The 23768-nt window shown below is 42.2% G+C and overlaps 1 protein-coding gene across 2 annotated transcripts in view; it reads left to right on the plus strand.

Annotated features, from left to right (window-relative positions):
* Positions 1 to 325: 325 nt before the first annotated feature.
* The window catches only part of Mcoln2 (mucolipin TRP cation channel 2), a 54596-nt gene continuing 31153 nt past the window's right edge, over positions 326 to 23768 (plus strand). The window contains exons 1-4 of one of the 2 annotated variants that reach the window (XM_042678532.1): positions 326 to 388; positions 9399 to 9558; positions 19577 to 19750; positions 21913 to 22066. In XM_042678532.1, coding sequence (XP_042534466.1) covers positions 9406 to 9558; positions 19577 to 19750; positions 21913 to 22066 — 481 coding nt within the window. In that variant the 5' untranslated portion in view covers positions 326 to 388; positions 9399 to 9405. Of the gene's footprint in view, positions 389 to 9398; positions 9559 to 19576; positions 19751 to 21912; positions 22067 to 23768 lie in introns of those variants that run through there. The other variant, XM_042678541.1, reaches the window with a different exon arrangement.

The raw sequence follows: 23768 nt of genomic DNA on the forward strand, positions 1-23768 counted from the left end.
TGCTCCTTCTGGGAGTTGCTTCCCCCAGCCCGCGCCTCCATCTCGGGTCTTTTGGAGCCGGCATCTGGCCTCCACCCTCTACGGCTCACAGCCGGCTCTGCTCCGCTGCCTTCAGCCTTCAGCCTCCAACCTCCAGGAAGCAGGAGAGAGCAGCTGCCGCGTAGAGAAAGTCGTCCTAGACACGTGTCTGTGAAGCTCCTAGCCGGCCCAGCCCGGGCGGAGGTGGGCGGTGGGACGGAGGTGGGGATGGGGCGGGGTGGCCGCTCCTGGCCGCGCCCCGTGGGCCCAGACCGCGGCTTTTCATCCCCGCGGGTGCGCGCTGCACCCGGACGCTGCCGGACCTGCAAACAGGACCTGCGCCCTCGGGGCTGGCCGTCTGGCTGGAAAGGTAAGAGGAAGGGGATCAGAAGGGCTGCAAGTTAGGGGGCTGCGATTGTGGCGAGGTTGAACCAGGTGCGCACCGAAGGGCTTTTTGTTCTGCTCTTCTCAATCCTAAGAGTCCTGGAAAGTTCCAAAGACGCTGGTGACTCCGCAGCCTGGCCTTTTCCCCCAGATCAGGAACCCAAGGTGGGGTCCAGTGTTTTCAGGTGCATCTTTCAGCATAGAGGACGCTGGAAAAAAATCCTCTAGAACTCTCTTGCTACCTTGGGCATTAACTGCCTCCTCTTCCTGAACAAATAGGCTTTTTTTTTTTTCTTTCCTCAGTCTGGAGGGTTATAGTGTGGGTAACTGCAGTCCTCTGCCTTCGTGAAAAGCCTTACAGTTGAGCCAGATGGCTGTACCAAGGAGGGCCCTCCTCTGTGGTCAAAGTTCCTACCACCCAGCACCATGGCTGAGCCCAAGTGGCCAGTACAAGTTGGCCTTGGCTCTTGCTTTCTCAATCAAAACAAATACATTGGTGGGCTGTTAAACTTTCCCAAAGTAGTACTGAGATTTTCCTGTCTCTCCTTCATGGCTCTCTCGATGTCCTAAGTTGACTTAAAGCTAGCATGGAAAGCCCAAATAAATTAATTTTCAGTCTGTGGTGTATATTTTTCTACTCTTTGAAAGACAAGCTTTCAATTAGAAAACAGCATTGGTGCAACTTTGTAGTAACTGTTATACCAAAATGACTCATGTCATGTAATTTATAATTTTAATGCTGAAGTGTTTATTTTGAATGGCTAGCTGGGTAGATGTTATACCATACTTCACTTGCCTTATCCCTAAATGCACTAGTCTTAAAAAGTCAGGAGGAAATGAAGTCTGAACTTATTTACCTTCTTCTGCTTGTGCTCAAGCTGGGTGTGGTATATGATCACTATTTTTATTTTTTTTCTTGACTCCATTACTTTTCTTAGTACATTTCCTTTAAGGGCTTACATGACTTCTATCATATCCCTTGACTCCTTTTCTCTCATCAGAAGCATTGTCTCATTGTTAAAAGTGAAGGACACACAACAGTGCACATCTAAATGGCTTTTGAAGGCTTCCACACTCCACACAAACTGTGTATAGGGGACTGGTTCTTCAGTAATAGTGAGAAACAGAAAATCAGACATCACTGTTAATTGAGAATGGAAGAAAAGTGAAGAAAAAGTGTCTGGAAATTGCGATGCATATTCTTGTATTTTATGGAGAATGGACTAACTTCATCATTCTCTCCTGAAGAGGAGTGGACTTGACACTCAAAAATGAACTGTTCACACTGTCTGTGGTGCGTTACCCAGACAGCTCAAGTTTAAGACAATCTGGTAGCTTCTTCCTGCTGAGTTAGAGGACTGTTGAGATTTCCACTCATCGTCATCCTTGAGCCTTGAAAACAGTCAAACTCTTGGCCATGAACTTTTCCCTGCAATGCTTCTACAAACCAGGCTTTCTTCAAGAACAGCCTTGTTCATTCTACTTAACTTCCTTAAACTTCTCTACCATATATATATATATATATATATATAAAATGAATATATATGCAATAATATGTGTGAAATATCCTAATGAAACAAGGAAGAAGAGTTTGGGTACAACTTTTAAGCAGAGTGTTAGAGAATAGGGAACTGAAAGTCAGGAATGATCACGCTCCCTGGCTGATCTCTGCCTAATTACTTCTCAGGCAGTGGAGTGAAGTCCAGATGGAGAATATTTTTGCAACAGTGAAAATAAACAGATGACTTCTTGTGACCACATTTTGTCAAAGTAGAAACAGTAGCCAAGAATAAAAGTTTTAATTTTCTTTTCTTTTTAAAGTTTACTTGGGCTTGAATTCAGGGCCTGGGTACTGTCCCCAAGCTTTTGTGCTTAAGACTAGCTCTGTAACACTTGAGCCACTGCTCCCTTGAGGCTTTGTTTTGGGACTTAATTAGAGATTTGAGTCTCATGGAACTTTCATGTCTGAGCTGGCTTCAGATCTCAGCCTCCTGAGTAGCTAGGATTACAGGCATGAAGCCACCAGCACCCAGCTTAAACTGTTCTTTTTAGTTGAGGCCTTTGGTCTAATTTCCATATGTCAATCCTGAAGAACTGAGTGACATTAAGTTCTATAGAGAAAAGTAAATTTATTTCCAGACCTTACATATTTTTTCTATCAGACTATTACATATTTTCATTATCAACTCTTTCAAGCCATTTTTGGGAGCTCGTTTGCTTTTGCAAACCACTTGGTGTTTTTCTTCCTGTTTTCGGAGTCTTTTCAAGCCTGGAGCATCTGCTGTGTTCTGAGCATGGCCGCACCCCTCTTGTCTCAGATGTAGAGACTGCTGAGGGGGCATGTGGGCCTCTGCCTTTCCTTTAGCTGGGTCATTACGGCCTTTCTATTCCTTCTGGAGTTATACTTTTCCTTTTCCAACCTGAATAAAGTTTGGGGATTTCAGTCAAAAATATCTGTCAGGCAATAGTTAGTAACTTGTGAGATCAAAGGTTCTGGAAAGTTGTTCCCTAGTATTGTAATCCTAAAAGATCCATACTTTAAATAATGGGCTTTTATTTTAATGCCGAAGACCCATAATTAAATAATTTTTCGTGTGTTTGTTCTGGCAATTGAACTCAGGGTCTAGTGCTCTTGCTTTAGCTTTAACTTTTTTGCTCGAGGCTGGTGCTGTACCACTTAAGCCACAATTCCACTTCTGGAATTTTGATGGCTAGTTGGAGATAATAGTCTTGGATTTTTCTGCCTGAACTGGCTTTGAATGGTGATCCTCAGCTCTCAGTCTCCTGAGAAGCTAAGATTATAGACAGGGACCATAGCACCCCAAGAGCCACTGGTACCCAGTAACAAGCTTTTCAAAGAAAAACCTGCCACCTGTTCAACTGTCCAGTCAGAGGGATTTTCCTCCCCCTTCCCTCCTCTCTTTCCTCTTTTTCCTTCCTTCCTTCCTTTTGTTTGGTGGTACTGGGGTTTGAACTCAGGGCCTTCCTTATGCTTGCTATGCAAGATACTCTGTCACTTGACTCATGTTCTTAGCCCTTTTCACTTTAGTTATTTTTCTGTTAACATTTTCCATTTTTTGCCCGAGGTGGGCCTTGGACTTCAATCCTTCTTTTTATGCCTGTCATGCAGCTATGATGACAAATGGGGACCACTGTAACTTGGTTTATTAATTCAGATGGAGTATTGATAGCTTTTTCCCCTAGGCTGGCCTTGAACTTCCATTTTCCTGATCTCTGCCTCTCAAGTACCAACCAATGTAGGTGAATATCACTATACTTGGCCCCTATCCTAGAATTTTTTAGAGATGGCATGAATCCTGGAATTCACCAACATGACACTGAGACAGGCTTGTTCAGAATTAAGGTAAAATCAGCCCATTGAGGAAAAAAACATTTCTTTATAACTTTGGTGCTATTAGATTAGATTATTAGAAACATTAGAGAAAGAAAAGTCAGGTGTTGGTGACTCATGCATGTATTCCTAACTAGTCAAGTCTGGAATCTGAGGATCTGGGTTTGAAGGCAGCCCAAGCAGAATAGGCTGTGGGGATCTGACTCCAATTTAAACAGTGAGATGTTAGACTGGAGGCATGGCTCAAATGGTAGAGTACCAGCCCTGAGCAAGAAAGCTAAGTCACCAGTGTGAGGCCCTGAGTTCAAGCCCCAATATATATTACACAAATATAAACTAAAATTTAGCTGCATTTGGAATCCTGTATTGCTGTGAAGTGGGGTTCCCTGTTCATCTCTGCCCCAGAAAGCTATTTCTTCATGACGTAATGTAAAGAACTGTGGCTTGTTGAGAAAAAGCACTTTTAAAATAGGCAGCTCCACTTCTGCTTTCCTGATAGTCTGAGACAGCGAAGTGGCGAGAGGGGATGGTTTTACAGGAATCTGGTGTCTTCAGGGAAATTCCTGAAAATTGAACATAATCATCCTTTATGGGTGGCTTGAATGGAAAATAAAAAACTTCTTCCTTCCCTCAAGGTTCTTCTTAGGAATGAGCGTGTGGTCTGTGTTCTGAGAAAGTTGCTTAGAAGGAACTAAAGTTGACTTCTTTGCCTTCTCTCCCCCCCCACCCCCGCCCCCCAATCTCAACTATCTTTAGTTGAGACCCAGCTACCCTAGAGCCATAGCTCACTGGAGTTCATATTTCTTTTTATCATGAAGCTTGCAAGTCATGAGGAAATTAGTTGATAGCAGGAATTAGAGTGAAAAACCTCATGTGAGATTATTAGGATTGACTTCCATCTGACGATCATCATCTTGGGGCCAACAATGGCCACATTGTAGAAACACTGAAGCTTATCGTCTATCTTATCTTCCTGTACTCCTCCAACCCCCCATCCCCCACCCTACCCTCAGCCCTGGCCCACTACACACAAACTAAGGACAAGGAAATACCTGACTACCTGACACACTCTAACTCACAACGTTACCTCAAGAAGTTACATGTCAATCGTAATTAAAAAAGACAAAAACAGGGGGAACTTGATATGACAAAGGAAATCGAGAACCCCATACTATACACGATAGTCACCAGGATGTGTATTTAGTTTTTGTTTCTGAGGTTTTTTGTTTTGTTTTTGGTTGGTCATGGCTCAAACTCTGGGCCTGGGCACTGTCCCTGAGCTCTTCAGCTCAAGGCGAGCACTCTACCACTTGAGCCACAGCACCAGTTCCAGTTTTCTGGTGGTTAATTGGAGATAAGAGTCTCATGGACTTTCAAAACTGCCTGGGCTGGCTTTGAACCATGATCCTCAGATCTCAGCCTCTTGAGTAGCTAGGATGACAAGTGTGAGCCACCAACGCCAGCCCTATGTTTGAGAATTTATGTCTTTCTAGACTTTTAAAAATGTCTGTATATATACATGAATGATGACAGTTTTTGAAAAATGGGATCTCACTGTATCTGTTCTATAACTTAAAAAAATACATCATATATGTTTTTAAATTAGTATGTCATTACAAATAGCTATGCAATTAGCATCATCATTCTGACCAGATATTTTAAAATTGGTAATATAAATTCATAGAAGATTGATATCTATATCACAAAAACTCTTATAGATCCTATCTAAGTATCCTTCAATGTTTAAAATATCCAATAGGGTTTCCCCATAATTGCTAGGCAGGAATTAAGATAGATCTTTGACAATCTGACTGTTAATGAATTTTTGTTGTTAGTAAATGTCCACTAGCTTGTTCAGGTCTTCTATTTGTTATATTAGGTTGTGTTTTCTTCAGTATTGCTGGTTAGGAACTTTTTACAGGGAATAGTAATCTTTGGGCTGATTAAAGATGTTGCATGGGAGGAGGCTACAATGATTGATAAGAAATATACTCATTACCTTGCTCATGTAACTGTAACCCCTCTGTATGGTATTTTCACAATAAAAAACATTTACAAAAGATGTTTCATGCATTTTCTCTGTTCTGTTTTTTCCTTTGACTTTTTTATAGCCTTAAATTTTTATGTTGATGTTTATCAGTCATTTTGGTTACTTTTGAATTTTGTCACACTTAGAAAGACTTGATAAATTATTTTAAAAATCCTGTACTGTCAATTTTATTGTTTAATGAATGCAGATTGTATTGTTTGCATTCAGTTTGAGCACTGTTTCCCAAATAGCAAATTATCATAACAGTATCCTGTGTAATTCATTCCTCGAATACACTTTGCTTAATCAAGAATTTGATAGATTTTTATTGTTTTTCATTCCAATATATTAGATTTTCTTTTTCTTTTTTTTTTGGGGGGGGGGTCCGGTCGTGGGGCCTGAACTCTGGGCCTGGGCACTGTCCTTCAGCTCTTCAGCTCAAGGCTAGTGCACTACCACTTGAGCCACAGCGCCACTTCCGGCTTTCTTCTTTTTGCTTATGTGGTGCTGAGGAATCGAACCCAGGGCCTCATGCATGCAAGGCAAGCGCTCTACCACTGAGCCACCTTCCCAGCCCCCAATATATTAGATTTTCTATTAATCTTGTTACTGATATTATTGTTGTTATTGTTTGATCTTTAAGAGTGCTGATCAAGCAAAGTTATATGGTCAGGGTTAATGTCTCATTTTGTGATTTGTTTCTTTTTCCTAAGAAATCTTCATTATGCATATGCTTATGTGTTAATCTGTCATATGCTGCTATATTCCATGATATGAAAGGCCTCTTGTAAGGAAGCCAAATAGAGACTGTAATCTTGACTAGAAGAAAACAAAGGAATATAATAAGCAGCAGGTTACATGCAATAGTGAGGTCAAGAGAGTCTTTAAAAAGTGCAGGAAAATCTGTGAGACTCTTATCTCCATTTAACTACCAAAAAATGCTGGATATGGAACTATAACTCAAGTGGCAGAGTGTTAGATCTCTGTACAAAAGATCAGGGACAAAATGCCCAGGCTCTGAGTTCAAGCCCCAGGACTGGCACAAACAAAAGGGAGGGAGACATTTGAGCTGAGAAGTGAAAATAAACAGATAGACTAAGAGTTGGGGAAATTAAAGTAGGTTAGTTCAAATACCGATTATAAACCCATAGAATAAGGAGTGTTCCAGGGCCAATAATGAAGTTATGGTGCACCAAGAAAGCAGAAGAGAGAGTTTGGGAAGGAGTGAGCTGAAGTCTTTTAAGGCTATGACAGGAAATAGTGGACGAGTTGGACTTTACTGTAAGAGCAAGACAAAGTCCTACAAGTGTTTTAAGCATGACTTACTAGTTTAAATTAAAATTAAATTTAAAATTTCCATTTAGCTGTGATGTGGACCATTGATTGGGAAGCAAAGCCAGTTTTCAGATGAAGAGGTGATGTGCTTGAACCAGGAGCTTGAGAGACAGAAAGATGGGAACTGATGGAGACTGGGTAAATTAAATCTGAGAGTTGAAGAAAAAGAGAAATCGAAGCACAACTCTAGAGCAGTGGTTGAAATGCTTTGCTGGGCCTTAGGATCACTTGGGAAGTCATACCTCATACGAGTAAGACCAAAAAATGTCTAGGAACCAAGACCCAGGCACAGAAAGCCTTTAAAACTCCCAGGTGATTCTGCCATGCCCTCTGGGTGGAGAACATGGAATGGACTATGGAAAGCCGCTGAAGCGTTGGATGTGCAGACCACTGCACTGAAAGATAGAGAGGTTGGAGCAGGTGAAGGGTAGGTTTGAGAACTCTATTAGACATGAAGAGTTTTAAGAAAGAGGTTGAATAAGAGTAGTGTGTGTGTGTGTGTGTGTGTGTGTGTGTGTGTTTGTGCATGCATGTTTGTGTGCCAGGACTGGAGCTTGAACTCAGAGCCTGGGAGCTATTCCTTAGCATTTTTGCTCATACCTATCCCTCTACCACTTGAGCCACAGGTCAATTTCTGGCCTTTTTGGTGGTTCTTTGAAGGTAAGAGTCTCATGGACTTTCCTGCCCAGTCTGGTTTCGAACAGCAACTTCTCAGATCTCAGCTTCCTGAGTTGCTAGGATTACAGGTGTGAGCCATCGGTTCCTGGAGAATAAGGGAACCTTTTATAGAGAGGTTTGCTGGAGATCAAAAGTGAGAGTCCCCATCAGGTGGATAGCATTTAAAGTCACAGGATTTGATACACTCTTTTTTTTTTTTTGGTGTGTGTGTGGGGGTGGGGGGGTCCAGTCATGGGGCCTGAACTCTGGGCCTGGGCGCTGTCCCTCAGCTCTTCAGCTCAAGGCTAGCGCTCTACCACTTGAGTCACAGTGCTACTTCCGGCTTTTTTCTTTTTGCTTATGTGGTGCTGAGGAATTGAATCCAGGGCCTCAAGGCAAGCGCTCTACCACTGAGCCACCTTCCCAGCCCTGGATACACTCTTGTAGAGTGGAGTATGGGGAATAACAGAACTGTGGACCATACTCTGACTTCTAAAAGTCAGAAGGAGGAGGAGCCAGCAAAGGAGGTGGGAGGGAACCCCAGGAGGCAGGAAGAAAGCAAAAGAAGGGTGTCCTAGAAGCTGAAAGAAACACTTTTGTCAAGGGGTGGCAAACTGTATCACTTCATATGATTTTTCCCAGAAGCTATTTATATTCTAGAATCTTATAACCATTGACATTTTATCCAAAAAGAGGGACACAATCCTTCTCAGTGATACAGTTACAGTGATACAGATAGAAGTTCTCTACTTGCATAGCAATGGAAACTCATTAATGTTTGCTACATTTCTATCATTTCATGCCTGAAGTATTATGAAAGTGTCCCAAATCATCTAGTTTTGTTCTTATACACAAATACACTCACAAAGACTCATGCATCTATACACAATCTCTTTCTCTCTTCATACATATACATGCACACACACATGCATGCACACACATATGCACTCACACATTTTTTCTAGCAACAGAAGAATGCTGTATATTGATTCTCAGGAATTGATGAGTCTTATAAAGAAAATTCTCTTTTTATAATTGTTACAGATGTCCACAGTAGGGGGTGGGGTGGGGAGGGAAAGTGGGAGAAGATACATACCTTATGTAGGTGTTTATCACCTTGACAATAAAATTATTTTAAAAATCCAAAAATATAAGATATAAATCCCCCCAGTATTATCCATTGTGGAAAATTTTTTGGGGGGGGGGAAGAGGCAGGTGATAGAAGGGTTGGACTAATGTTTAGATTTCTTTTTTTTTTCTTTTTTTTTTTTTTTGGTCCGTTCATGGGGCCTAAACTCTGGGCCTGGGCGCTGTCCCTCAGCTCTTCAGCTAAAGGCTAGCGCTCTACCACTTGAGCCACAGCGCCACTTCTGGCTTTTTTCTTTTTGCTTATGTGGTGTTGAGGAATCGAACCCAGGGCCTCATGCATGCAAGGCAAGCGCTCTGCCACTGAGCCACCTTCCCATCCCCTAATGTTTAGATTTCTAAAGAAGTAAGGATCTCCTTGGCTCAAGAGAGCTGTGCTTACGGGAACAGTTGAAGTATGTGAATGGGAAGTGCTATTCAGAAACATGTTAAGGGACAGACTCTTCTGGATATTTAAAAATTGATCTTCTATGGCAGAAATACAATGACACATCTCGATTCTGAGGTGAAAGAAGAACGCTTGAGGGATGACCTGAAGTTTTACTTCATGAGCCCCTGTGAAAAATATCGAGCCAGACATCAGATTCCATGGAAACTGGGTTTGCAGATTTTGAAGATAGTCATGGTCACTACACAGGTAATTGATACTATTTCTCTTCTCCTCACCCCAGGAGGAGTCATGGGCTCTGCCCCTGACTTTTGCTGTGGAAAGTCCACACTCAAGTTCCTAGGACTATAACATTATATCAACTCTGGATGGCAAGTTGAAGTTCAGTTTAGAAGGCAACTGGAAGTCATTGCTCTAGAGGCTCTGTGAATAAATAGTAGTGATCTGTATTGAGGGTGCCTTTGTACTTGTGTGAGGCCATCGGCTGGCCAAGGTGGTCAGTTCAAAGTGATCTGTGTTCTTGAAGTCTCTCATCTTCACTCAAACGTACTTCATTTAAATATTCTTTTGAAATATACATTGTTTTCAGATTTATACAATGTTAAATTTCTCTTTCATCAATAGCAATGTGTGCTAAGTGAATGATTTCTGGGCACTATCAAGAATGTATATTATCCAGGTGCTGGTGGCTTATGCTTATAATCTTATAAACTTATAATCTTTTAGTCTCAAAAGACTAAGATTTGAAGATCAAGATTCAAAGCCAGCCTAGGCAGGAAACTCCATGAGACTAGTATTTTTAATTAACCAGCCAAAAGTAAGAAGTAGAGATACAGCTTAAGTGGTAGAGAGCACCAATCTTGGGCAAAAAAAAAAAAAAATGCTTAGAGCACTAGAACATGAGTACTGACACGCACACATGCACACACACATACACACGAATGGACCATTTGTCTAGGTTGATATTGCTACAGGCTTATCACTAGCATCAGAATACCCTGGTCACTGGCTGTTGAACTCTGGTACTGATCAGTCTAGGGAGGCTCCTGTGTAGGGAATGTATTTGAAATGTGTATGCTTTTAAAAAGTAGTACAGATTTGGGGTATTTAGTACTATTGACAAATAACCATTCTACTATTGATGCAAAAGTGTGTACAGTTGTCATTTCTGGAAGGTAATCATAACTACTCAGAATATGTCCATATAGTGGTGGAAATGTGTTGGTCCTTCATCTGCCTCACGAAAGACGGACAGGGTCCGAGGAAAGGTAAGTGCGCCGCTAACCTGTTCCCCAGCCTCCCTTTGCCCCGGAGACAAAAGTCAAGTCAAGCAAGAACTCCTTTATTACCACACAGCAAGCACTTTTTAAAGCAAAAGACCGCGTGGCATGGGAGGGGAGGAAAAGGAACCAACTAATCACTGTAAAGGTCACCCTATCATGCGCTTTTCACCTGGGCCCGGGGTTTAATTGGCCCCAGTGCTTCTGAACTTCCCCTGCCATTCACCGTTCATGCACTGAAGTCACTTGGCCTGATCATGGTATCCAATCAGATTTTAATGTAAACAACTCGGGCTCTGCCCACTCAACTTCCTCTCAGCGCCATCTTTGCTGCCCATGTGCCCCACAGAAATGAGAGGAGGCTTATGCTGTAACTGCAGTTGTATCTTTGTTCTGCATTTGGAAAGAGGTCTTTCCACACCTTGTGTGACATGCCATCTTAGCTCACCTCATTGAGCTGCAGGGAAAGCAAATCATATAAGAAGATTGGAGATAAGATTCTCTTATCTTCCTTTGTAATACCCATCATGTAGGCTCCTTCCCTGGCAACCAATGGACTATTAGATATCCCTAGCGTTTGGACTACCTCCAAGCAGCCTCTGCCCTATTTGGCCTACATTTACCCCTTCCCATTACCCATTATAGCAAGTCCTGAGAGAATGCCACCCAGCTGCCATGTCCCAAAGCAATGCAAGAGGACAGGAGCCCACTTCTCTAGGTGGTGGCTGCCAGGTCTTTAGGTTGTAATGATCAGAAACTCATCATTTGCATCAACCTGGAGAAGAAAGGGAAGGAGGGCTCAGTGCCCAAGCCTGCAAGCTCTTGGTGAAGCTGACTATTGGGCAGCAGCGACTTGATCTGCTGATCTGCTCTGTGGTGGGGCTAGCCTCTCCTTGGGCAGGCTCCACGTTGCTTTCAAGTCACAGTTCTTCAAACCCTTGCTGCCCCTCCATAACTTCGATCTTTGGAGCCCAACAGGTCTGAGGGATCCTCAGCATCAGCCATCTGGGTGGCTGTCAGCATCTTGTCCTGGCACTCTGTGCCCTCACCTGCAAAGAGCAACAGCAGCTCCTGCGGCTCTTCCTTTTTATCCCTCCTCTCCTGGGACATCTGGTTGATGTACTTGTCTTTCTCCTGATACAGCTCATCCAGGACGTCCATCTGTTCTGTATAGAGAATTATGGACTCTTCAGTGGCGCTGATGTGTTCTGACAGTTGGCTGCACTGATGTGGGAGGTCATCCACTTGATTCTGGCAGTCCACCTTGTCGGGCAGGTTGTGGATGAAGCAGATTTTCACCTTGTTCTTAGGCTCCTGTGTGACCTGCTTCAGGTGTGCCATGGTTCCAGGTCTTGGGGGAGAGGGCCTGGCGCTCCAGCTTTCTCTGGCACTGGGCTTCCAGGCTACTCAGGCACCCACAGCGGGCCTGCTGCTCCTGCAGCTGCCAGCTGAGCTCACCTTCTTTGATTCAGTCAGTGATAGTGCTCCAAAGTAAAAATCCTACATGGTTGGTGGGTTGTCAGTATCCTCTGGGAAAGTCACATTTTTTTTCTTCTTGGTTTTCTTCTTTGTTCATTCCTTCACCTTCCCTAGGGAAACCAAGAAGCTCATTTGGGCCTGCAAGCTGCACGTTCTCATGTCTTGCTGCTTCTAAGCAGTGTGTCCTATAACTTGTGTGGTACTGTTTAGTTCTCCAACTTGTTCTGCACCTACTCATGCTTCTGCTCCCATGGCTCCAGCAGCTGAATGAGCCTCAGCAGGTGCTGCTGCACACAGAGAAGGTGCCTCCTTCTCTGATGTCAGATGCTGATTGGTGGCCAGGTGCTATTCACAGGTGGTTCTGAGCTCCTGCAGCTGGGCCAGGTACTGATCATGAAGCTCTTGCAGATCCTAAACGGTTTGGCTCTTTAACTCAGCCACCTCTTTCCATTCTTATAACTTCTCATATAGCTGGCCCAGCTTCTCCTGCAGATGTATCTTCACCTGCTGCTTTGAGTGCAGGAAGCTGGTGAGCCCTTCCTTCTCACAGCTCAGCCTATGGAAAGTATCCTGCAGCTGAGCCTACTGATCTTTCAGCTCTTGGCGTGCAAGAGAGTGTGTCTTATGGTCTTGTGCTCTCTTTTCATTTTCTCAAAGATCTTCTGCCAATTCTCAGCATGCAGAATGCTGATCCCAATCCTCGTCCCTCTTCTCCAGTCTCCACAGCCACTCCTGATGCTCCAGCTTCTGGATACCAAGGCTCTGGTTTTCCTGAATTTGGATGTGAAGTTGTTTCTCTGGATTTTTTTTAGCTTCTTCTGCATTTGGTGGGCCTAAGCTGGCAGCTGCTGTTTAGCCTGAGGTAGCTCTGCAGGAAGCTGCAGTGGTGGCAGCTCTGCCAGCTGCTTCCTCAGTTCTACCAGGTTGCTCTCTAGCTCCAACACCAGCTTCACCCCTTGCTCCTTCTCCTCTTTCAGTTGGTTCATCTGCTCTGAGAGCTGCTGGACCTTCTCCTTCTACATGGAACTCTCCACCCTCAGGACCTCTGTAATTAATATTTCCACCAACTCTTTCATTTTGTCTAGTTGTCTTTTCAACTCTGCTTGCTCCTCTAGTGCTTGTTGTAACTCATGAATTTTGATCATCATGTCGGCCTTCTGTGTCAGGAGCGCTTCCAGCTTCTCCTGCAGCACAGTGTTCTCTTCCTCTAGATCATCATAGATTCTGATCTTTTGCTGGAGCCACAGGTTTACAGCTTTTTGGTGCTTCCTGAGCATAGGCCATCTTCTCATTCTCTTTTCCCTCTTGATCCTGCAGGTCTTTCTTTTCTTGCTTCAGTAGTTCAGTCTCACAGGAAACTGCTTGTTTTTCATTCTGCTGGAGTCCAGGGCAAGCACTAGGTGTTTGTAGAGCTTTTCCAGATATTTGGTGTTATTGAGACCTGTGACACTTTTGACCCTGGCCACTCTAACTGTGCCCAAAGATGGAGGAGTCCCAGGGTCAGTGTGGTCTTTGGCTACACCCTCAGTTGAATTACAGTCTCCAGTGGTGTTGGTCTTGGGGTTCCCTTCCTTTTTAGTTTTCTTCCTTTTCTTGGCTTTTGCAGGTCCATCAGGACAATTCCTCTGCTGGTATTCTTTTTTTTTTTTTTTTCTCTGCTGGTATTCTTGCAGTAGTTTCCTTCCTGCAGCTTTTTAAAAAAATTGTCTTGTTTTCTGGGACATTGAAGGGGGTCACATTCCTAGGCTCTCTGAAATCATCTCTATTCTTGCAATCACCACCACCATTTATTTCCTACTGTATCTTCAAAATTACCTCGATTCTCTCACTCATCACTTGGCACCTCTACCTTCCTCAACTGCTAGTAGTGGTATAAACCAACAGAGGGAATACCAGTACTACTTGTTAGCATGGAATGTGAATGTGGCCCTGATTCTTGTATCCTACTGGTCAGAGAGAAACATGCAGTTAAGGCAGAATGGGTGGAGTCACATTGACAGTGGCTCCTGCAGCCCTTCCCCCATACAACCTTGTCCAGTTTGGTTGGGGGAAGGGTGAGACCTGCTCTTGCTGGATAGGTACACAGATTTACAAGTCACTTTTCCTGGCTTCCATCACACAACTGTGGTCACCAGAGTTTTCACCAGGTTTTCAACTGCCCTTCAGGAAGTGGCACTAAGAAACACAGCTACCTGCCCATATCTAGTGTGTTCAGGTCTTCACTTCATGCAGAATTAGCTCTATGGTTCTGACCATATTTGCTGACACTTGTATTTTGATCAGAGAATGATGTTCATAATGGCCTTGCTATACCCAGCTCTTCCAGTTGCTATGGGACTGGAGGGTCTGGGGACATCATGGGTCCAGGGCTCCTCTCCATGAGTATTGGCCATGCTGCACACCTAGGCCATGTGTAGGGCAGCATGTGTTCCACACACTTTGGCAGGTGATCTTTGAGGCTTCAGAAACACAACCATGGGAGGAATAAGAATGTCTGAAGAATTCCATGCTGCTTCTATCCAGGAGTTATGTGACATCCACACCAGCACAGAAAGAAGAATGGTAAGTGGAAGATAATGAAAAACAAATCTATTAGCCAAGCAGTCAACTAACCACATCCAAATGATGTCCAGTGTGTCCAGAATCCAGGCTCTGGGGCAGCCCTCCACCACTCCAGAGCCCCTGACATCTACTTCAGCACTGCAGTGATTGGCTGTCCTCCAGTGATTGGCTGAAGTGATTGATGAGTTCATTGTGTGTAGCCAGCTTTACCTTCCAATGAAAAATCCATGCTGGTTGTGGTGGTACACACCTGAAGTTCTCTCTGCTTCAGAAAGAACTGAAATGAATGCTTGGTATGATGGCCTTATGGCACTATGAAGATAACCATTATAAACATACATTTTGACTATAAGGGTCACTGTAAGGTCATTCCTTGCAAGTTTCAGGCTCTGGAACTCAGGTCAGCAATGACTCCTCAATCCCTCAAATAAGATTGCAGCTGGTCCCAAACCCTGACCACAGTGATCATCTGAGTAGGATACTTTAAGGAAAACAAAACATTCCTACCCCAAACTCCTCAGTAATTTATAATCTCAAAGGGGGTATCTATATTCTTTTGCTAGTTTTGCTATCTCTTTCCATATGGTATCTTGTTTTTATCTGACACAGAATATTTTCTCCTAGAATGATTTTCGAATGAAATCTTTACTTCACAATCCTTGCCAAACTACCTTTAACACGTTTATTTTCTGTCTTGTAGTGTGCTCTCAACAAATCTTAGGATCTAGTTAGTGGGATGCAATGCATTTTTACTGTCCCCTGCTTTATGAAGATAAAGTCATTTCTGTCAATCCTATCATCCCTTGTTCTTGCTCTGTAGGGAGAGCTTCATTCTTTCATTGTAGGAAAGACTTTACAGTTTCCTCCTGATTATTGTCTTTTCTAAGAGAAGTTTTGAAAACTCAAGCCTTCCCTGATACTAGATTGTATGTTATGTGAAGATGTTGGCTTGTTCTACAAACAATGGAATGGAGAAAATGTCTTGCTCTCGATGTCAGGTAGAAGTGAGTCCAAGTAGAGATTACAATTACATGCTCTCTTCTCCCCAAACTTGTATTAATGGATATGAGTTTAAATAAGGCAAATGGTAGGCCTCTTTTCTGGGTCAATTGTGCATTCTCCAATCAGACTTTTTTTTTTTTTTTTTTTGCAGTACTGAAGTTTGAACTTAGAGTCTGTGTTCTGTAGCCCTTTCTGAGCCATTCCACCTTCTATCTCTTCCTTCTCTTCCTTCCTTCTCTCCCTCCCTATGTGTTTCTCTCTGTGTCTCCCTCTCTTCCTCCCTTTCTCTCTTGTTCTTGTCTTTCCCTCCATGCTAATGCTCAGCCTCAGATAGTGATTCTCCTGCCACCTGATCCTCCTACTTCTGCTTCCTGAGTATTTTGTGATCACAGGTGTTTTCCACTATATCCAGCTCTTTTTTTGTTTCTTCAGTTTCATTCTCAATATGGGACCAAAGGGCCTAATATTCTTGTATCTAAAGTTGATAGCATTTCACTTTAAGCTGTCATGTGGCCAAATGCACGAGGGAATAAAAAGCCTCTAGTGATAATCAGAGAGATTCAGATCTTCACTTTAGTACTTTCTAGATGTCCCAGCATGAATACATTACATTTTATACATACTGCATATGTATAAAATGAGATGGTATTCATCCATTGATCCAGTATGCGATGAAAACCTTGTGATCGGGCTGGGAAGGTGGCTCAGTGGTAGAGCACTTGCCTTGCATGCTCGAGGCCCTGGGTTCGATTCCTCAGCACCACATAAGCAAAAAGAAAAAAGCCGGAAGTGGCGCTGTGGCTCAAGTGGTAGAACACTAGCCTTGAGCTGAAGAGCTGAGGGACAGCGCCCAGGCCCAGAGATCAGGCCCCACGACCGGACCCAAAAAAAAAAAAAAAAAGAAAACCTTGTGATCTTGTGATGGGCTCTGCTTCCCTTCTGGAGTATCTGGTAGTAGGAAAAAAGAAAAAAATAATTGCCTCACACAGTGTGGAGGCATCAAATGAAAATAAAAATCATTAAGTTTTAGCACTGTGCCTGGTATTCCATTCTAAGGGTTGAGGTGGCCCACATTGTATCCCAAGCTTGGCAGAAGACCGACTTAGCAAACTGTGATGGAAGCTTCAATGGTCAGAGGGTGTGGTGGCCTCTGCTGAATCTTAAAACAATTATGTACATCAATTTCCCGGTTTTTCAGCTTTTAGAGAGCAATGAGATCTTTCCTGGAGTCTCCTACAGTTATCGCTGACAGACAACAAATGATTAGAAGAACTTTTAACCTTCAGTTGCTTGATTTTCAGCACAGGTTGGAGGGTGTGGGACCTCTTCTCTGGTGTTTTTCTTACAGTGGGTGGGTTTTAGCACTTGCTTAATCATTGGATGTGGTATTTGAGGAATGTGACATGGTGAAAGTATCATCTATGTATATTCTCCAGCAATAATTGCATTTCATAATTTGGAAAAACTTGCAATTAAATTCTTTTTCATAAGAAATCTCTCAGAGGTACTTGATAGAAAAGCATTTATTGTTGCACACAAAATAAGATAGTGTGGGTGTTAGATCTCACTCTTATTCTAGTTAGTTGGCTTGTGGCAATTTAATGGGACTAAATCTCAGTTTCTACTGTACAAAATCACAACAGTTGTGATGGTACACTAAATAATGCACGTACAAGCTAGGTCCCAGGGGACCCTGTAATCCTGGCTACATAGGAGGCTGAGACCTGGAGGATTATGATTTGAATCAGCCTACGTGGAAAAGTTCTTGAGATTCCATCATCAAAATGACCAGCAAAAAGCTGGCTGGAGGCATGGTTCAAGTGATAAGATCACCAACCAAGCAAGTAAGGCAAGGAGGTTTGAGGCCCTAAGAAAAAAAATCTCCTTTGACACTTTATCAAAATGAATACCAGGAAGCTGAAATATATATTACCTGAGGGAGGAGCTTAATAAGAAGGGGGTTAATGGAGAAGGGGAAGGGTGAATGAATACATATACTCAGTGTATATATGTGAAAATAAAGCCAGGTAACTGGAGAGGATGGTTGGGGTTGTGAAATTAGGGAGAATGAATAAAGGAGTGACATTTATCAAAATGCTTTCTCCTCAAAAACTGACATGGTGAATTGAAACCCCTTTATATTACTACTTAAAGCTAATAAGAAAATAAATATAAAACATTAAACAGATAACAATGCTTGAACAGAAGTTAACATAGTACCTGGCATAATACTCATTGCTGACAATGGTGGTGGTTAGTTTTAATTATTCAATTCTTTAAAATAATCCAACAAAATGTAAAATCTAAAAAATGTAAAGAACTAAGGCTGGGTACCAGTGGCTCATGCCCACCATCATATCTATTCAGGAGGCTGGGATCTAAGGATCATGGTTCAAAGCCAACCCAGGCAGGAAAGTCAGTGAGACCCATCTCCAATTAACAGCCAGAAAAGTGGAAGTAGAACTGTGGCTCAAAGTGGTAGAGCAATTAGCCTTGAGAAAAAATTGCTCAGAAATAGTGCTCAGACCTTGAGCTCAAGCCTCATGACCAATAAAAACAAAAGTAAAGCACTAAAAACCCTTATTCCAGTTTGTATATTCAAATGGATATTAGCGTCATCTGAGTTGTTCATAATTGATTTCTTTTTTTTTTTGGGGGGGGTCCAGTTGTGGGGCCTGAACTCTGGGCCTGGGTGCTGTCCCTCAGCTCTTCAGCTCAAGGCTAGCACTCTACCACTTGAGCCACAGCGCCACTTCCGGCTTTTTTCTTTTTGCTTATGTGGTGCTGAGGAATCGAACCCAGGGCCTCATGCATGCAAGGCAAGTGCTCTACCACTGAGCCACCTTCCTAGCCCCATAACTGATTTCTTATATACTAGTATTCAGACGGATCCCATTGGATGACGGAATGACAAAACCATCAGGACCAGCTAATTAACTTAAAATTTCACCCCTGAAGAAACAATTTCAAAATGTTTTGCTGTCTTAGTTGGGTGAGGACTTTGGGAGACTTTAGAAGGTTTCTTTGATTATATTATAAGACAACTTAGGAAGGTATAGAAAGATATGTTTGAGGGGGTTATAGAAGATTGCCTTCACCAGCATCCATCTCTGCCCAGATGTAGTATGTGAGAGACAGAGAGGGGGTCGAGGGCATGGATCAAGGTGTGGTAGATGTGCAGAGCACACAAGGTGAGGGCACACGTGACAGTGTGTGTGTGTGCACATGTGTGTGTGTATGAGAAATGGATATATCTACAAGAACTATGGATGAGCTATATACACACATACAGCTGTACAGCTATGATATATATTTATATATCTGTATCTATCTATATGTACATATGTGTATCATTGATACCATTTTTAGTTTTTGGAAAGTTTGGGTGTTGACTAGTTTTCCCCTTTATTGGGTTTCAAGAAAACTCTTTTCACTTTCTGTTGAAGTGAGCCTTTGGCTATCTAAACTTGTGTGTGAGAACACAGTGTAAGAGTGAGCAAGAATGTGTTTTATCAGGAGCAGGTGGGTGTTTGGTGACATGCCTGGGTTTGACATCTACAATTATGTTTCTTCTGGAAGAACTTCTCTTTAGTGAGAGAAAGTACAGGGAAAACCCTTCCCCGTACTTGAGAGAAAGGATCTGTGAGAAGATCAGAGGCCCTGGGCCTCAGCTTGATTCTTTAGTTCACTTTTGACATTAGCATGTCAAAGTGCCATGCTTTTAGATCATTGTTTTCTGAGCCCCAACACCATATTATCCTACTTAGAACTGCTGATATAGCACAAGGAGGTTATTCTTTTTGCTGGTGTTTTGACATTGTTGCTACTAGTGTAAAGTTAAATATTGAAAATTTTCTTTCTTTTAGAAGTGAGGGTTGGTAATAATAAGGAATTTTCTTCCATTGGCAAGGGGTAAATTTCATATTCCTATTGTTTTTTCCTAGCTTGTTCGATTTGGTTTAGGTAACCAGTTGGTGGTTACTTTCAAGGAAGAAAACATTGTTTCATTTAAGCACTTGTTTTTGAAAGGATATTCTGGTGTAGATGAAGATGACTATAGCTGTAGTATTTATACTGAAGAGGACGCCTATGAGAGCATCTTTTTTACTATTAATCAGGTAAGAGCTTTCATACACATGATCTGTACTTGATACTTGTCTTTGCAAACAAATGAAAATTATACATATATCAAAAATTTCAATGAAATTGTGCATTGTCTTCCAAAAATGCTTATTATTTCTAGAGCTTTATAACAGTGGTTTTCTATTTTGAGTTAAAAAAAAATTACCCTGTCTTAATTTATTTCTTCATAGCTACTAACTTGGGGGAGATTATCAAGTGGCTAAGAGAGTTAGAATGTCAAATTTGATGAAGATCTGAAACCCATTCTAAAAGTCTATGGTGGTCTCAGTTTTGACTTGTTAGTGTTAGGAAACCTAGCTAAATCTTGAGGATATGAAATATAATATAGTTGTAGCTAGATAGGTATAAGAAAGTAGATTTGTTAGTCTGAAGAAACATTTAAGGGAGAAAGACTGTTTCACTATTTATTGGAGTCAGTGGTATATAGAAAGCACTAGTCTAGGCCTCGGTGGTATAACTAAATAAAACAAAATCCAAAATCCTTGTTCTTTTTAGAGGAGAGAGATAGCCAAGTGAAATATGTAGTATTAAGTAAGTTTTAGCTTCCACAACACATGTGGATACGTAGAGCTGAGTTTTCTTGCAATTGTGGTAAGAATACAGCTACCTTGACCAATCTTCATGGTGCCTTGGCTAGAGAGAGATTCCTTTACTGTGGAGGGACCTTAATTAAAACTAAGTAAAGATCATGCTAGAATAGTTTAAGATTGGCGGATACAGCAAGGTGGGGGCTGGGGAAGCAGTGTGAAAGATTCTTGGAATTGTTAATAGATTAGATCTTCAAACGAGTATTTATTTGGTTTGTGGGGAGGGGGCTGGTCTTGAAATAGACAAGAGTTCTTTGCAAGTTTTATGTTCCTGAGTCAAAATTCCCTGTGTAATAAAATCGTATTGGTGAAGATGGAGATGAGTATAGCTCTTCAAGTACAATTAGGCAAATAGTAAAGTGTTAAGATAGGCTGTGGTATGGGAGCCTCCATCATGTGTCCAAAAGTGAGAACCACTGAGGAATGAAACCAGGAAGGAGATGGAGAAGTAGGTGGGCACTGGATGGATATTTGCAAGTTTCTTTAGAAGTATCATCATCATCATCATCATCATCACTATTATTTTTATTATTGCCAGTGCAGGGCCTTGAACTCAGGACCTCTCTTACTTGGCTTTTTTACTCAGTAAGGTTGGTGCTCTGCCATTTGAGCCACAACTTCACATCTAGCTTTTTGCTGGTTAATTGGAGATAAGAGTCTCATGGACTTTTTGCTCAGGCTGACTTCAAACCTTGAGCCTCAGATCTCAGCTCCTTGAGTAGCTAGGATTACAGCTGTGAGCCACCAGTGCCCAGCAAAAGTATGTTTTACTTACTTATATTTTATATTTATATTTTTAAAGGACAGACATAATTACATTTCATGTATTTATGGGGTACCGTGTGACAATTTGGTATGTTTGCAATTTTCCTTTGCTTCACTGAGGTGATAATTTGAATCAAAACCTGATGGAGCAGGTAGATACGGAAGTTCCAGGGAGAAAGAACAGCAAAGGCCAGAGGCAGAAGTATAGCTGGCAAGCTCCAGAAACTGCCTGGAGGCAGACCAGTGTGACTTTGGGACCCCAGTATGTGATAAAGACTGAGAGATAAGACAGGACCTTGGCTGTGGCTCTCAGGGAGACAGGATCCATAGTCAGCACTTAATGTAGTGGAGTGTTGCATGAAGCAATGTGTCCCTACACAACCTGAGAAGATTACTTTGAGGTATTTTTACTACAGAGGACCACAAGGGGCATGATGTAACTATAAAAAGTAGCTCAAAGGGCATTTCATATGCTGCAACAATTGGTTAAACTCTTAAAAGCTTGTGTGTGTGTGTGTGTGTTTAAAACTTTAAAAAAATCTTTTTGAGTCAGTCCTGGGGCTTGAACTCAGGGTCAGCACACTGTTTCTGATCTTTGTTGCCCAAAGCTAGGGCTCTCCCACTTGAGCCACAGCTCCATGTCTAACCTTTTGGTGGTTAATTGGACTTAAGAGACCTGCAGATTTTCCTGTCTGGGTTGACTTTGAACCATGATCTTAGCCTCCTGAGAAGCTAGGATTGCAGGCCATGAGCCACCAGTGCCTAACTGCTTTCTTTTTAAATAGTATCATCGCCTAAAGAACATCTCCCTGGCACCTCTTGATTATGGTGAAAATGAAGAGAAGAGAATTGGCTTAAAAATCTGCAAGCAATATTATAAGAAGGGGACCACATTTTCTTCTAATGAGAACCTGACTATTGACAGTGACGTCGAGATAGGTAACAGGGTGACCATCTTGTCATATGCCTTTCTCTGTTATCCCCAGTGATCAGAGCAAAATGGCTCCCATGTGCTGGCAACTCCGTGGAACACCTTGCCTCTGGGCAAGGATCCTTATCCAGGCTGTGCCTGTCACATTTGCCTGTAAGGACTTTGGCTCAGGAAACTGTGTGATAACAGCACATAGTCATCATTTTGGTAGATCTCTTTGGTAGAACTCAAAAGTACTGGTTTGTGGGTTCATGCTTGTTTGGGTTATTTTCCCAATAAGGGAATGATTATCCTTCCTTCCTTCCTTTTCCTTCCTTCCTTCCTCTCTCTCTCTCTCTCTTTTTCTTTTTAAGAAAACTGGGTGTGTATGTATCAAATGAGATAAGGAAGTAAAAATGTTTTGCATCCTTGTTTTTATTAGTTATAAAATATAAAAATGCTTTTCAAAGGTGATTATTAACTGAATATCTCTTTTAGGAGATTCTTAGCAGAAAGTTAGCAGTTGATCATGTTAGAACTATTTTAACCCATTCTGTTGAGAATGTCAAAGAACACTATTTATAAATGCAATATATCTGACTTAGAACTTGAGGGTTTTGTATTTTATTCAGTAAACTCAAGGCACTCACTGTTACCTGCAGTGGGGTTGCAAGTAACCAAGCAACCAACTAGGAAGCCTAGTAGCATTTAGAACATGGAATTGTGCTAGTACTGGGTCTTGAACATTAGGCCTTGTGCTATTATTGCTTGGCCTTTTTCCGCTAGAGGCTGGTACTATACCACTTGAGCCACACCTCCACTTCTGGGTTCTTGCTGGTTAATTAGAGATAAGAGTCAGATTTCTCTGCCTGGGCTGGCTTTGAATCACGATTCTCAAATCTCAGCCTCCTGAGAAGCTAGGATTACAGGCATGAGCCTGTAGAGCCATGCTACAATGGTTTTTATGAAATGAATGAACCATATAGTTCATTTGGTCATAAATGACTCTTTGATCTTAGGGTATCTTGGTAACACAGAAAAGGACATTGTTGTAGGACAGAGGTTTTACCTCTGTTTCTGACTGCCTGTTCAGAATATCTACATGCACATATGTGTTCTAGGTTCTTGATTCTGAAAGATGGAGCCCCTAAGCCATGCATTGAAGCCATGTGCTGCTTGGTTCCAGGCTGCCATCAGAGACCCCTTTGTGGAGAGTTGCTTGGTTTTGCAGCTGGAAATGCTGAACTGTTGCTCCTTTCAGCCATGTATCCTGTGACTCTGTGAAAGATGGCTCAAAGCCAGTCTGGTCCCCCCCTGCTTCATGTAGGCCCTGCCTCGTGTCATGTATTTGCCTTTTTAAATGTGTCACTCAAATTCGATACAACAGACAATGTTTTCCACTGGTTCACATGCTGTTTTTCTCAACTGACTTATGAAAAATTGGTAAAAGAAATTTGGCCCAAGTCAATATCTGGAGGCTGCCACCAGACAGTGGTGCTATTGTTCATTTTTTCTCTGTAAGAATATGAGGCCATTTTGAATAAATGGAGAGAGGTTGATTGATTTGACTTTAAGCAGGTGAATTGTATTTTTTGCCTTATTAAGCATAATTCATCAAGAGTCTTTCAATAGCTGGGCGCCGGTGGCTCACACCTGTAATCCTAGCTACTCAGATCTGAGGATCATGATTTAAAGCCAGCCTGGGCAGGAAAAGTATGTGAGACTCTTATC

The sequence above is a fragment of the Dipodomys spectabilis genome, unplaced genomic scaffold, assembly GCF_019054845.1.
Source record: "Dipodomys spectabilis isolate Male_0828 unplaced genomic scaffold, ASM1905484v1 ptg000002l, whole genome shotgun sequence".
Taxonomy (NCBI): Eukaryota; Metazoa; Chordata; class Mammalia; order Rodentia; family Heteromyidae; genus Dipodomys; species Dipodomys spectabilis.